This window comes from Chiloscyllium plagiosum, chromosome 36 (assembly GCF_004010195.1).
Source record: "Chiloscyllium plagiosum isolate BGI_BamShark_2017 chromosome 36, ASM401019v2, whole genome shotgun sequence".
In the NCBI taxonomy this organism is placed as follows: Eukaryota; Metazoa; Chordata; class Chondrichthyes; order Orectolobiformes; family Hemiscylliidae; genus Chiloscyllium; species Chiloscyllium plagiosum.
Genome location: NC_057745.1, coordinates 17,656,562 through 17,673,283, shown reverse-complemented (window position 1 = coordinate 17,673,283; position 16,722 = coordinate 17,656,562). Strand labels below are relative to the sequence as shown.

Here is a 16,722-nt window from a genome sequence, read left to right as displayed (position 1 = left end):
TCCATCAAATTCAGCACCGCCTCCCTAACCTGCAATCTTCTTCCCGACCTCTCCGCCCCCACCCCAATCTGTCCTATCACCCTCACCTTGACCTTTTTCCACCTATCACATTTCCGACGCCCCTCCCCCAAGTCCCTCCCCCCTATCTTTTATCTTAGCCTGCTGGACAAACTTTCCTCATTCCTGAAGAAGGGCTAATGCCCGAAACGTTGATTCTCCTGTTCCCTAGACCTAGAATGGACTGGTTGAAAATGGATGCAAAAAGCCATCAAGGGAACAGCCTGACATTAATTTCTTCAAATGCTTGTGTTGCCTGCAAAGTTTCAAACCTGGGAGAGCTCCCATTTTCTTGTAATAAGGCCCAAGGATCCAACTGGAGACTGACAATGTTTTATCAAAAAAATCTGCAGTCAAGGACTAAGTAGACTCAGGGTGAAGTAGGCAGAGATTCCATCCCCCCCGAATCTAATTCGCCTTTGTTCCAGAATTGACCCTGATTTAGGACTTGTACTAAAAGTACTTATCAGAGGAAAATGAAGCAGCTTTAAATCAACACTGTAATTATAATATAAAACAAGGTTGATGCCCAAGTATATTCTCCATTTATTAAATTTGCAAGCAATGCCATTTCACTGATTAGAAAATATCACTCTTGACGTATTGACAATGACAAAAGATGAACTTAATTCAGTCTGCACAGCACACTCTGAAGATAAGACACACCCTGCAAACTATTTTTCATTGGCACCCATGAAAGTAAAACCTCAGCCATTGGCCTTTACCCTCTTTTTCTCAAAGATCATGGGACAGTTGTTCCTGTGGAATTCATGAGACACTGGATATGCACAATAATGAAATCAGCATAAAAAAACCAGACCAGCTGGCGTTTGACTCATTCAGTAATGATAAATAAATGGAATGCATGTGAAGCATTCAAAGAAAATCAGCTGTTGGTATTAAACAGTCAAGTTTCAAATCTGCAATATAAAATAAGAGGGGCATCATCTGAAACACCATATTCATTAGTGAATGGAAATTAATTTGCACATTCAAGTTTAAAATTGGTACTTAGCTAGACTTGCTGCACCATAAATGCTAAATACTTAGTTAAGGTCAGGCTACATATTTTAAGCACACCAGACACTATGGTTACATTCTCATACTTTTATATTCATGCTCAACTCAAACTCATCATTTTATCTTTGTTGGGTTTCTCACATGATCCTAGCTGTTCCATCATTCTTGTTTTTTGTAATGTCTTTAGTTTCTTTGAACTAAAATTATGACAGCTGCTGGAAGTCTGTAACAAAATAATAACAGGATGCACTTGGCCATTAGGCAGGATCTGTTCAGCGAACAGTTAAGTTAATCTTTCGAACATCAAGCTCTTTATTGTTAAATCTGTTTAATCAGATTGTTAGGTTTATGGTGTCTTTAAGGTTGAGAAGAAACAGGTGATGGCTATTAATTGATGAAGGCAGGGCTTTTGTTCTAGAGGCTTTTGTGACACAATGATAGTTCCCTACCTCTGGACCATGAGGTGCCTCAAAAGTGCGTAATAGCATTTCTGAAAAGGTTGATTATAAAAATACCTATCCCAGTTGTAGTGTACCTATCTCAGAATCAGGAATCAGGGAATCAAGTCCCACCTACTCCAGGGGTGTGTGATAAAGACTGATTGGAGAATATCCTGAAACCCATTGCCAGCAGAAGTCAGATCCTCAGGAAAGCAGGGAATAAATAAATGGAATGATTATTGGCAGGGAAAGTATTGCTGGGACTATTGTGGTGCAATACTAGTCGAGGAAGCCTGGGTTCAAAATTGATAAAAGAACAAACAATTGAGGAAGCCTGGGTTCAAGTCTCACCTTTTCTAGGGGTGTGTAATAATATCTCTGCACGGGTTGATTAGAAACTCCTGTTTATATACATGCATAACCTGTAGCAGTGCTTATCAAACCTTTTTCCACTGTGACCCAATTTTGAGGCATAACAATTGTTATGGCCTCTCAGTGAGAACTGAAAGCACAGGAAGAGGGAATGAATACTAGGGGACTATTGAAAGGGAAGCACAATTGGGTGGCACAGTGCCTCAGTGGTTAGCACTGCTACCTCACAGTGCCAGGTACCTAGGATCAATTCCACCCTCAGGCAATTGTCTGTGTAGAGTTTTCACATTCTCCCTGTGTCTGAGTTTCCTCCCACAGTCCAAAGGTGTGCAAGTTAGGTGAATTGGTTGTGCTAAATTGCCCATTGTCCAGGAATGTAAAGGCTATGTGGATTAGCCATGGGAAATACAGGGTGACAGGGATAAAGTAGAGGGAAGGATTGGGCCTGGGTGGGATGCTCTTCAGAGGGTTGATATGGCTTGATGGGCTGAACGGCCTACTTCCACACTGTAGGATTGTATGATTATAGCTTAGTCAGAGCACCACAGTAGTCATAGCAGCTTCAGAGGTTGTGACCCCCAACTTTCAGCTGGTGACCTCATTTGGGATTTCAATCCCCACACTTGGAAAGACCTGCGCTAACGGATGGAAGGAACTGTAACAGCAAGTAGTTTTAGATTAGATTCCCTACAGTGTGGAAACAGGCCCTTCGGCCCAACAACTCCACACCAACCCTCAGAAGAGTAACCCACCCAGAGCCATACTGCCACCCTATATTTACCCCTGACTAATGCACCTAACATTATGGGCAATTTAGCATGGCCAATTCACCTGACCTGCACATCTTTGGATTGTGGGAGGAATTGCAGTTCAATTGTTTGTTCTTTTATCAATTTTAAAGTTCGATGCCTGCTTAGACATGTTGTGGCTCACATCTGAAGCAGGTGGGACTTGAACCTAGATTTCCTGGCTCAGAAGTAGGGACATTATCACTGTGCGACAATAACTTCCTTTCCAAATACTGTCTTATGTATATGTATAGAATGTATAGAATTCCTACTGTGTGGAAACAGGCCATTGGGCCCAACAAATCCACACCAACTCTCCGAAGTGTAACCCACCCAGACCCATTCCCCCAACCCTCTATTTACCCCTGACTAATGCACCTAACCTACACATCCATGAACACTATGGGCAATTTAGCAGGGCCAATTCACAAACCTGCGCATCTTTGGATTATGGGAGGAAACTGGAGCACCCAGGAGAAACCTACACAGACACGGGGAAAATGTGCAAACTCCACACAGATTGTCTTATGTAGCAGCTCCAGCAAAGAAGAGTATTATAAGAAATTTGGGGGATGGGGTGGAGGCGGTTTGGGATGGTTATATATTCCAAACGTAAGCAAAACAGATCAGACAGCCATGTTGGAACTGAGTTATAGGTATTTTCACCCTATTCAGCTCTGGGCAAGTGGAAGTTGAGGTAGGGACACTGCCACTGTGCCACTCTTTAGAGTAAACTTTTTTTCAACCACCAAATCACCTTTCTTACTTGTTTCCTTTATCCTCCACCACTAAAGCACCCAGGTTTCAGAATTGATTACCAGTTTACATGCAAAAATTGTCAGGGGCAGTGGAGTGACAACAAATGCAAACTCACTTTTGCAAATCAACCTGTCCAGGCACATTATTATACACTTGTGAAGCATGTGAGATGTGAATTCATGTCTTCTGGCCTAGAGGTATGGACATCACTACGACAATCCTAAAACCTCAGAATATTAATCGAAGAATCTGAATTGCTAGTCCAGTGCCATTACCACTATGCTACCACTACTCCCCCTCTCTTTAGAGAGAAGAAATTTTCAAATTATCTTGTTCAGACATGTGATTACACACCTATGGAGCAGGTAAGACATGAAGGGCCTCTTGGTCCAGGGACAGAGACACTACCACTATGCCACAAAAGCCTTTCTCTTTAGAATGATTTTTTAAATCAATCTCTTCAGGGGTGTTATTATACACCTCTATAGCAGGTGGAACATGAACCTAGGACTCTCAGTCCAGGGGTATGGGTTGTACCACTGCACCACAAGAGCTGCCATGAAAATATGAATCATTAAGGTCTTTGTTGAAAACCAGCAGATTTAATCAGAAAGGGGATTGAACCCATGGTCTTGGCATTAGTAGCAAAGTGCCTGAATCATCTGAGCTAATGGACCAGCATAAATCATTTTTCCAATCAGCCTGCTCAGAGATATGATTACACTCCGCACAAGTTCGGGCTAGAACCCGACTCTCCCAGTCCAGAGGTAGGGACTCTACCACTGTGCCACAAGAAGGCCCCCCTTTGAGTGAAGATATTTCGAATCAACCTTTTCAGAGATACAATGCTATTACACACCTTTGAAGCCGGTGGGACTTGAACTGGGCCATGTGCCTCAGAGGTAGGAAACACTACCATTGCACCACAAGAGTCCTCTCTTTAGAGTGAAAATGATGGATACAAATTGAAGTCGCCTGACTATATTAAATCAAGTAGATGCCATTTGGATTGCCATTGGCAATGCAAGACTTCTGCTTTGGCTACTGAAATCACGAGCACTAAGTGAACAAATAACTTTTACGACATGTTCATAAAACAGCACATTAAATTTATATTGGTGTGGTATCAACCTTTAGTTTAAGGGAGATGCAATACATTTTTGTGTAGACATTGGACCAGAGTTTACAACAAAAGGAATGATAAGGTAATCTGTATTCAACGTTGGCAAAGTGTAAGTTGGACAGTAACATTTAGAGATCACAGATACTTAGATAAACATGGGAGTAGGGGCATTGTTATCAGAGTCACCCTTTTCCTCCAGAGATTTAACCACACCAATGTTTCACCAAGTTACTTAGCACTGAAATATTTGGAACTGTGGCAAGTTACGTGATACATTCACACTAATGCTACCAAAAGATGTTAATGTTTCGCTATTTCAGTGTAATTAACTTATGAAGTATTGATAAGTTTAAATCACTGCCAAACTACCCCACACCCCTGAAGACTAGATCTTTTTTTATGAGTTCACAGGACATTGCTGACTAGGCCAATATTTAAAGCCCTTGAACTGAGTGGTAGCAAAGCTGATTCTGGAATCAAATGTAGGCCAGACCAAACAGATTTCCTTCCTTAAAGCACATCAATGAACCAGATGAGTTTTATGACCATTGTTACATGAGTGCTATTAAGACAATTTTAATTCTGGAGTTTATTGAACTCAAATTTCATAATCAATTCCAGATCTGTCTCAATAAAAAAAAACCCAATAATACCCTGTTATTGGGCAGGATTTTCAATATTTTCCTCATACTGGTGAGTACTTTAATTTGGGTGCCCATTAAAAAAGCTCTTATGGGAATATGTGAAGGAGACTGTGAAAGTGATCCTTGCTGCCCTGGTCAAATAGTTATTCGCCATCCCTTAGTACTAAAAGATAAACTGGCCATTTATTTCATTGTTGTTTATTGCTGACTTGCTGCATGCAAAATGGTTGCTTCTGTTACTACAATGATTGCAATTCAAAATAATTCAGTCACTGTGAAGTAGTTCTAAGAATGGGAGGTGTGCTATATCTCTGTCTTTCCAATTGGACTTCCCTTCATGAAATATAAACAAATAATTTCTGTTTCTTGCAATGAGACATAATTCAGTCCTAGATATGATTTAAGTAGATGGCTTGAAAAGTGTTTACATTTTGATGAATTCTTCAACAAGGGTAAGAAGATGGGAGAGGGCATTTGTGATTGTGATGTAATCCCATAAGAATTATATTTAAAATCAACATTTTAAGACATTTTTCTAAAGGCAACAACTTTGACCCTTGCTTCAGCCATTAAACAAAATTGACAATAAATATTCTGAAATGCCCTGTGAAATATAAATATGGCATAGTTCACAAAATATTGAAACAAAACCAAAACATTGTCACCAGATAAATATTTCTCACAATGGGAATTATACTTTTAAAAAAACCTCCAATCATATGCTGAAAATAGACCCAACTTGACAGCTTTTCTTGGAACTGACTTCCTGCTTCGTTTTTAAGTGTTGAAGTCTCCCTCATCTTGCCCTCAATTGATTCAATTGACATATTGCTAACCCTCTGAGAATTTTAGCACCATTTAACCTTGTACAGTGTACAGTTTTGAATACACTCGTATAGGTTTACAATTCCTGTGAATGGTGCATTGTTCAACCACTCTGCATAAATATTTAACACAAGGAAATTATTACATTATTGTTTGTAAAGGTTTTGGCACGAGGGCATATATTATTATTACTATTTATTTAGTGAACATAGAGGAAGTCTTTAGATTGAGTCCTTATTTCAAAACATATGGCTGTGCAAATTGCAGACTCGTGTGGTTCTGCAAAAAGACATAATCTTGGCAGTGGCCAATCACTGACTGTGGAGAAGAAGTGTCAGGATCTGACAGCACCACTGGTGATTCTGGTGGGATTCTCCTGATTGTCCTTTGAAAACTCAACAGGAAAGAGAAAGAAAAACTACATTTACTATTTTTTACAAAGCAGCCAATAAAGTATACGTCAATTTGGACATAGTAAATTCTCATAACAGCAATTGTGATAACGCCCAGAAAATCTAATTGCCCTAATGTTGGCGGTCAGATATTGGAAAGAACACTATTTGAAAAAAAATGCTCTGAATCTTTTCATCCATCTGAGAGAGGAGATGGACCTCAATCTCACCATCTCAGCTGAAAGACATTGTGGTATTCATAGAACATAGAACAATACAGCACAGAACAGGCCCTTCGGCCCATGATGTTGTGCCGAACATTTCACCTTAAATTTATGTCCCTTTGTAACACTCTGTTGTACCCGGGGAAAAAGTCTCTGACTGTCTATCTATTCCCCTGATCATCTTATAAACCTCTATCAAGTCACCCCTCATCCTTCGCTGTTCCAATGAGAAAAGGCCTAGCACTCTCAACCTATCCTCGTACGACCTATTCTCCATTCCAGGCAACATTCTGCTAAATCTCCTCTGCACCCTCTCCAAAGCTTCCACATCTTTCCTAAAATGAGGCGATCAGAACTGCACACAGTACTCCAAATGTGGCCTTACCAAGGTCCTATACAGCTGCAACATCACCTCACGACTCTTGAATTCAATCCCTCTGCTAATGAACGCTATTCCTTCAGTATAACACAGACTCATTAGCTATGAATATTGTAACACAGGCTCAGTCCTCTGGAGTGGGCCAGGAGCCCACAACCTTTTCTTGGGTGGGACAGGTGGGCACCAGTGTCTCTGAATGAGGTAATTTTTACATTTGTGGGATTGTTCTGATGTTTCAGGAAAACAGCAGAATTCCTTGAGGAACTTCTGTCTTAGTATGTGCACAGTGTTGTATAGTAATAACTAGGGAAAAATTCAAATCTATTTATTATAATAGTGATGATTACTTAAGATATTTGCATTACAAAGGAAGCTTATTGAATTTCACTATCATCATTCAAAATTAAAAAAGGGAAATTTACTCAGTTGTAATAGATTTTTCTGTTTTAATGACCTCCACCATTTTCATCCCTTTCTTTGAGTCTTCATTGAAGCATTGTCCCACTTGCTGTATCTGGTATCTTGCCAAAGACCGATTGTGTCTGATTCTCAACAGTCGGAGCCAGCTCACTATTGTGGCCAAACTCAATGCACTCCTCGCATGAGCATTTCAGTGTTGCTCGATGACAATTGTTCTTCCATTGTATTGCCATCATTCTTCTGTAGTCTGAATTTTTGGAGATTTGCAGTGGATTTTAGCTGCGAGTACTTCTTTAATAAAACTGCTTTTTGCTCTGTTTATTGAATGCTAGGTTTATCTCTGCATGGACCCATCAAATCTGTGAACCCATCCTGTGAACTATGCTGGGTGCTAATAAATAGATTAGATTAGATTACATTACAGTGTGGAAACAGGCCCTTCAGCCCAACAAGTCCACACTGACCCGCCGAAGTGCAACCCACCCATACCCCTACATTTACCCCTATACCTAACACTACGGGCAATTTAGCGTGGCCAATTCACCTGACCTGCACATCTTTGGACTGTGGGAGGAAACCAGAGCACCCGGACGAAACCCACGCAGACACGGGGAGAACGTGCAAACTCCACACAGTCAGTCGCCTGAGGCGGGAAGTATGTTCTGGTCTCTCCAAAGAAATACCAAATGAGGCCTCTTTCATAATTCTACTCTCGTCCTATGATTTCTGAGGGCCATGAACAGTTTCTAATCTAAAATTGGAAAAGCTGGAACACTTAGCATGAACAGAGAGACAGAGAGAGAGGAAAAAGCTGCTGCCATTGGTCATGCTGAATGTGTTGTGATAGGGAATGGAACGGGATGCAAAAGTGTAAGCCACACAAAGTACCTGTAGGACCCATCCTACAATCTCACAAGTGGCCATTATCATAATTCAACACCTGCCTATGATATACAGGATGTCCTTCTCAAGTGGGCATAGGATATGGATGTAGGGTCACTCTCCTCCTGTGCCCAACAGTTTCTTTGTTGCCAATTTGTCTTCCAAGATGGAAGGGAATGTGTTGCTAGTATCCTAATGAGATGGTAGACATATCAAAGTGAATAGTGGGAATAACGGTAGAGCCATGAGGAAGTGAGAATTGCAATCAAAAAGGAGCAGCACAGATGATTTTATCCAGTTATTCATAAATTCCTGACAGTGCAGAAAGAGGCCATTCAGCCCATCGAGTACACATCAACCTTCTGAAGTGCTAACTCTTGACTTGCTACTTGTCAGACCCTCTTCAGTAACTCACAATGGAGTAACAATCCACTCCTCCATGGTATCAGGCCCACTATTCTATTTCAGACATGTGAGCAGTGTCTGTGGCAGATTCCATTGTACAGCTATCAGTTACTGTCCCTTTAAGAGGTTCAAGGTTGCCTTTAAATAAAATATTGTTATAGTCCTGATTAGGTGAGTTGCCAGGGATCAAGTAAAACTGGCATATCACATGTACAATGTTACTGAGGCCCAGTGGCCAATTTCTCTACTTTATAGCACATTCCTACTCAGGCTGTAGATCCAGTATTTGATCGACACCTAGAAATGAGCATGGTACATTTTCTACCCCGTTATGATTATTTTATATTACATTGATCTTCCAACAGATTTCAGAACTTTTACAGAGAGTTGAGGAATCTATTAGAGAGCAAGAAAGAAAGATCAAGTTTACTGGGGGACAGAAAAGTGAACAGCCCCACCTGCTGGATATTGGGTGAGTGTACAACTCATGCTTAAATATAGTGTATCTTCTATGAAAAGCCAGGGATGATTTACAAGCACTTGGCCATATGGTAACAAGGAAACACCTTGAGTCCCCTTTCAACAGCAACCTTTTACATCTCTCCTGTTGCCATGAAAACCCCCAAGAATCTTGATTCCTTTCAGGGATTTGGTCTGTCCTTGCCCCCTCTCACTTTTCTCAGAGCTAATTGTTCTTGCATCAGTAGATCTTGCTGCACAGTCCACCAGTTTCACTTGTGAAAAATTTGGAGACATTTCAGAAATGAGAATCATTTTCTGAGTTTAGAACAAAATGAGTACAGAATTTCTTTATTAGAGATTAATTCAGTACAGAAGGACACCATTGTAACAATGTAATATCTGCACACTTATAAGTGAACAGACTTTATGTATTTCTTTAGAAGGCATGGAGAGAGCTGGATCCTTACAGAATCAGGTCCCTGCTTCGTGATATTAAACCACTATAATATCACTTGTTTTGCACATACTCAATAGCTGCTTTTACAATAGAGATAATAATTACCCTTTTTACTTTACATCTTTCTCCTAGTCCTTTTTTATGATGCCCTATTCAACAATTAGTGTTTAACCATGAACTTTAAATTCTTACTCCCACTTTCCTTCCCCACTCCCACCCCAAATAAGTCTCTGGCTTAAAACATTAATTTCCAACAGTTCTCTTTGAGGGTGGATAGGATGTTTGAGCTGACTTCTTGTTTTCTGGGAGGGTGAGTGCAGGGTTGCAGTGGAATGGCAGATTATCGGCAGACAAGAACATTTCTGGAACTCCACTAGAAAGTAGAAGAGCGTCAATGTCAGTAAGGAAATATACTTGTGAACTGTTATCGATGAGAAGTTCCTGAACAGCATTGTGGTCTGCAAGTTGGATGGCTGCTTTTCCATGTGTTTCTAGGATTTTCATTTGTCAAAGGACTACCATTATTTTACAAAGTTAAAAATCACACAACACCAGGTTATAGTCCTACAGGTTTATTTGGAAGCACTAGCTTTCGAAGCGCTGCTTCTTCATCAACCATCTGAGCTAGTGCTTCCAAAAAAACCTGTTGGACTATAACCTAGTGTTGTGTGATTGTTAACTTTGTCCACCTCAGTCCAACACTGGCACCTCCAAATCATTATTTTGCAAGTGATCCCCCTGCTTAACAAGTGTTTGCTTCTCCATTCTGTTCACTTAAAAGAATATTTTCGTACCCTCTCTCAAGAGTGTCTTTTTAAACTTTAGATCATCACTTTTAATTGCAGAGTCATGCTTGATATTCATATCTTCATACATTCCAGCTGCCAACTATTCAGCTCAATCATTTCTGAAAGTTAATAGTTGGTAAAATCAAATTTTGATTTAAGCATAACCTTTTCCCTGGACAGCTTTTTATTTGTTGCTTGGAGATGGCAAACATCCTCTTTATGGGCATTTCTGATGATTGATTTTTTTTCTCTAAGTGTCAAGTTAATGTTGGTGTTTTCTGGACATTGTTACAGAGCTGTGTTGCACGTAATTGGCTTCTACTCATGCAAGTGGACATTCTCCAACCAGCCTGGTATCAATATCCCTGAATCTATTTTGGAGTTCGAGACCTCTTTCTTGCATTGATTAAAGATCTTTCACTAACTCTATAGACTAGGATACATAAGACGTGTGAGCACTTTAGTAACCATTGAATTACTATAAGCTTCACTTGCTTCCATTAATGATTGAAGTGGTATGAGGTTTTGTTTCTGCTTCTCTGAATTTGCTTGGCTTTCTACACAGGAAGGAATTTCTTGATCTAACGACATTAGTAGTTGGTACATGTCCTTAGTAGGTTCAATAAAATGATTCGACAACTTTTCCTCTTGTTTTACCTTCTTCGATAAAAGGATGACTCTTCACAAAAGAGTCTGCAGGAACTCCAGGGATAGTGACACCCAAATCAAAGTGTAAAGTGATGTCTACGTTCTTATAAGTTAATGTTAAAAGGCTTTATTCAACATAACTACTTAAAAGGCATGGTAAGAGAAACATCTTATGAAATGGACAGCATGAATGGTAGGCTCCTTCCCTGTTATCGCATCCTAAAGAGCAAATCAAGGTGCAATATTTCCTCTGGTGGCTGATCAACTGAACCTTCTGCACCATTTTGTTTGGCCATTTGAAACTTCTCTTTTCAGAGAAATGAAGAGCCTGCATTCCCATTTTGTCAACAAAGTATCTGGAGTGGCTGTAGCAGAGAGATATTCCACAACTATATTTCTTTACAAATATTGATGTGCTTTTATTTTCTAAAGGAGTTTCAGAAGTGTTCTTGCCTGCAGATAATCTGCCATCTCATTGCAACCCTGCACTCACCAAGAAACCAAGAATTCAGCTCATGCGAAGTTTATGTCCTCTAACAGAGTGGTTGGAAATTGAATGGATTCAGTGTCTCTGGTTTCTGCTAACCAAAGAATGTTTAAAGCTGCACATGCAGTAAAGAAGAGACGTAAGGCTTAGGATTGACATAAAGAACTTTTACAATCTGTTCCATTGTCACAAGCAGTAGCATGCACTTGCTCGTTCATTCTGATTTTAATATTAAATTAAATGGTGGATGTTGAGAATTTCTGGCCTTAATATTGTGTAGCCTATGAAAGAATCAATACATCCTCCCCATGTCCAATTTAAAACCAGTTTCTTTACTGTTAACCAATATATCTGCATATCAGAATTCATCTATGGAAATCCAGCAATGATCCTGATAATACTCTAAGAATAGAGTTCATTCTGCCCCATACGTCACCTACTGCTGGACACCAGTAGGCTGACGTGGCCTGTTTTTAATTTTCTGTGCTGCTGCTGCATCTGTGTCATTATCTTTCTCATGTCACTCACAATCACTATAAAACTGGCTGGTTTGAGTTCCCACCAATGAGAAGCCTTAAAAACATTGATTGTGCCCTTTTGCTTTATGCACTTGCCATTAGTAAGTTTTCAGAGTGCATTTTCCTATCTCCATGTGCCTCTAATTTAAGGTAGTGTTTTATTCATTGTGGCCAAATGACTTTTACTTGATGCTTACTGCATACATTGATGTGGGCTTTCTCCTGCACTTTTCCAGCTTTTGCATCGTTTTTGCTCTCCAATTCAGTGCCTAGGTGAGCTTTGAAATCCATCATTCAGTTCTTCCTGTCATCTCTGAGCTTCTCTTCAGGTATCGCCTCAACTTCTGAGGTCAGATCACTGGGCTGGCCTCATGATTTACCCATGATACTATAGAGTAATTAGGATATATTTCAGGTAATTGCCTCTGGTGTTGTCGGTCTGGTCACCATTGCAACCTTGTAGCAAAGTGATGCCTATGGTCTTATGAGTGAATGTTAAAAGGCTTTATTAAACATAACTACTTAAAAGGCATGGTAAGAGAAACATCCTGTTGAAACCTTACAGACCCAGGCTCCAGTTTCATGTGGTATGATGTTGATACAACAGAGCCCTTTTAACAGATGCACTGTAGCTTTTCTTGGAATAAAAATATAATTAACCTGTTACCATACAGCTATTTCGATTTACTGTGTCTGTGGCAGCAAAAAGTGGAGCTATTAAGTTTTCTCAATGATCCAACAACTTTGCGGCTGATTTCACAGATATTGGCTTTTTACTTATACTTATAAATTACATTTAAATTCTCAATCTGCTATGACAGGATTTGAACTTGTGTTCTCTGGATTTTTAGTCCAATCTCTAGATTGCACTTCTCTAGATGACCTCTTAAGTAGATTGGTGAGAACGATTAAGACATAACCTCAATAGGCAAGAAAGTGAGGACTGCAAATGCTGGAGATTAGAGTCAAAAAATGTAGTGCTGGAAAAGCACAGCGGGTCAGGCAGCATCCGAGGAGCAGGAGAGTCTATATTTCGAGCATAAGCTCTTCATCAGGAATGGCGAAAGTGAGGACTGCAGCTACTGGAGGTTAGAGACAAAAGTGTGTTCCTGATGAAGGGCTTTTGCCCGAAATGTCAATTCTCCTGCTCCTTGGATGCTGCCTGACCTGCTGTGCTTTTCCAGCACCACACTCTCAACTTTAATCTCCAGCATCTGCAGTCCACACTTTTGCCATTCCTGATGAAGAGCTTATGCTCGAAACGTTGACTCTTCTGCTCCTCAGGTGCTGCCTGACCAGCTGTGCTTTTCCAGCACCATACGTTTTGACCATAACCTCAATAGATCCAATCAAAAAGTGTCACCTGATCTTTTTTATTTTCTGTTTTCTTCTAGTGGCCAGAAAATGTCACAAGTTAACTTGGATAGGATGAAGAGCATAACTGAAGATATTAAGGATCAGGCTTTGTCTGTTTGCTCCCATTTGGAACAGAAACTAGCTAGAAAGGAGCAGGAATTGTTACATCAAATAGAACTGATCTCCCTAACCGTGAAAGATAAAACTGTAAATATTACACTGAGAATAGAAAATGTAGATATTCAGCTTCAATTTGTTTCAAAAGTGAGCTGTATCATGTTGTAATGGAATATTAACACTATTTCCAGAGTCATGCTTGATATTTTTGTGGTGGCAATGTGTGTTGAGAGTTGTAATAGAAAACATGGATTTTAAAAAAAGGGAATATTGGGAGAGATAAAAACCAAGTTGTCAAGTTAGTAAGCACCACATTCCACCAGAGCACTGGATGTGAGAGAGATTTATCAGGTTTAATTATAGGTGTTATACATAATCACCATTTATATAGACACATTCACTTTGTGACTTCCATTATGAAGAATAACACCAGAGCTTTTAAGTATATTATGTTAGCAATGACAATGCTGAACAACTATTAGTTTATATACAATTTAGAAAGATCATGAGATTATGTTACAATGGGCCAGAGATCATACATTTGAAATTGTCAACTTCCTCTACCACTCTGCCAAGGACATGCAAGTCCTGGGCCTCCTCCACTACCAAATCAAAACCACCCGATGACTGGAGGAAGAACACCTTATCTTCCACCTTGGGACCCCAAACCACACAGTATCAATGTTGATTTCACCAGTTTCCTCATCTCCTCTCACCCAACCTTATCCCAGAACCAACCCACCAACTCAGCACCACCCTCTTGAACTGTCCTATCTGTCCATCTTCCTTCCCACCTATCCGCTCCACCCTCTGCTCCGAACTAACACCATCAACCACCTTCTTCTATGTATTGCCTTCCAAGCTAGTTGCTCCAAGCCCATCCCCTCCCAGTTATCTCTCAGCCACCTTAGGCTCTCCCTCAACATTTCTGATGAAGTCCAAAACGTCAACTCCCCTGCTCTTCAGTTGCTGCCTGCCTGCCTTTTCCAGCACCACACTTTTTGACTCTGATCTCCAACATCTGCAGTCCTCACTTTCTTAAGGTAGCTGTCTGTGTGCATTAGACAGAATCACACAGAGTATGCAATACATTAAACAAAGAACTCAGCCCCTAAATGGTTGATCTTCCATTCCTTTTTTTCCTTATCTATTTATCCAGCTTACCCCTAAATGCATCCAGTCTGTCTGCTGCAGTTATTCTCTATGGTAGCTGAAAATATACTAAGTATGTATATAGTTTGTCTACTTCATCAGTGATGTAACAAAATACAACACAGCAGACTCAATTACAGAGATAAATCTTGGGCAGCACGGTGGCACAGTGGTTAGCACTGCTTCCTCACAGCACCAGAGACCCGGGTTCAATTCCTGACTCAGACGACTGACTGAGTGGAGTTTGCACATTCTCCCCGTGTCTGCATGGGTTTCCTCCGGGTGCTCCGGTTTCCTCCCACAGTCCAAAGATGTGCAATTCAGATGAATTGGCCATGCTAAATTGCCCGTAGTGTTCAAAGTTTGTGCGAAGATTTGTAGCTCGGGTGCTCGTTGTTGTGGTTCTGTTCGCCGAACTGGAAGTTTTTGTTGCAAACATTTCATCCCCTGGCTAGGCGACATCATCAGTGCTTGGGAGCCCGTAGTGTTAGGTAAAGGGGTAAGTGTAGGGGAATGGGTGGGTTGCGCTTCGGCGGGTCGGTGTGGACTTGTTGGCCCATTAGTAATCTAATGGTTCTATGTTCAATCTCATGCTAAGCCTTATTTTGTAAATAGTTAAAAGAATGTTTAATCAAAGGTAAATTTACCTACAGTCTATTGTCTAATATTCTCTATGACCCTGATCAAGAACATAACCACTACGATGGTAAAACAAGCTATGCGCACAGATTCTAGCCAATCTCTGAATAAAGTTTGTTCTGTCTTTTATGGAACATAGAACAGTACAGCACAGGAATCGGCCCACCATGTCGTCCTTATTGGATTTATTAGTGATTATCTTATACAATCGATTCTTCAATAATATGACATTTGTGGTTCTTATGCAACCCCTCATTATAGAAAAATCGTCTATTAGAAACAGTGCTTAAAGTGTTGGCGATGTAATTGGGTTATAAGCAACACACATTTTAAAAGTTCATGCTTTATAAACAGTGCCCCCAATTCGTCAATCGCGTTACAGCGAACTCACGTTGAGGAAACAACATTATAGCAGAATGACCTGTACCTCGTTAAAAATCACACAACACCAGGTTATAGCCCAACAGGTTTAATTGGAAGCACACTAGCTTTCGGAGCATCGCTCCTTCCATCAGGTGATAGTGGAGGGCTCAATCCTAACACAGAATTTATAGCAAACATTTACAGTGTGATGTAACTGAAATTATCCATTGAAAAATTGATTGTCTGTTAAGTCTTTCATCTGTTTGAATACCATGATAGTTTCACTTCTTTCATGTATAAATCACAAAACCTTTTTTTAAAAAAGGTTGCATTCTCAGGTTAGCTGTTAACGATGGTGATAGCTAGATAATATGTTGAAGGAGTTAGCCCCCTGTGTTCTCTGTCTATGCCATGACAGAGTTCTTCAGAGTTCCCTATGCGCCCTCATCCCACGTACTTCTTGTGTAGGCAACTTTTACTGCCTTCTAAAGGGACACAAAGTCAACACACCGAGACGTCCCATCGTGTCGGGCAATGGGACCCTATGTGAGAATCTCTCTGGCTATGTTGAAGGCATCTTGAAACCATTGTACAGGGCTTCTGTCGCGACACCAAGGATTTCGTACAGAAACTCAGCACCCATGGACCAGTCGAACCGGGAACATTCCTCGTAACTATGGACGTTTCTCCACACTACACCAGCATTCCCCCCACAATGATGGCATTGCGGCTATAGCCTCAGTACTCAACATCAACAACTGCCAATCTCCAAACACCATCCTACAACTCATCCGCTTTATCCTTGATCACAACGTCTTCACGTTTGACAATCAGTTCTTCATCCAGACACATGGAACAGCCATGGGGACCAAATATGCACCCCAATATGCCAACATTTTTATGCACAGGTTCAAACAAGACTTCTTCTCTATGCAGGATCTCCAACCAACATTATAAACCAGGTACATTGATGACATTTTCTTCCTCTGGACCCATGGCGAGGAG

At 40.5% G+C, this 16,722-nt stretch overlaps 1 protein-coding gene across 1 annotated transcript in view; it reads left to right on the top strand.

Annotated features, from left to right (window-relative positions):
* The window catches only part of LOC122540849 (protein FAM81A-like), a 29,014-nt gene that overhangs the window by 8,704 nt on the left and 3,588 nt on the right, over positions 1–16,722 (top strand). Inside the window, exons 4-5 of the mRNA XM_043677064.1 lie at positions 9,096–9,202; positions 13,485–13,653. Of these exons, the coding sequence (XP_043532999.1) occupies positions 9,096–9,202; positions 13,485–13,653 (276 nt within the window). The remainder of the gene's footprint in view (positions 1–9,095; positions 9,203–13,484; positions 13,654–16,722) is intronic.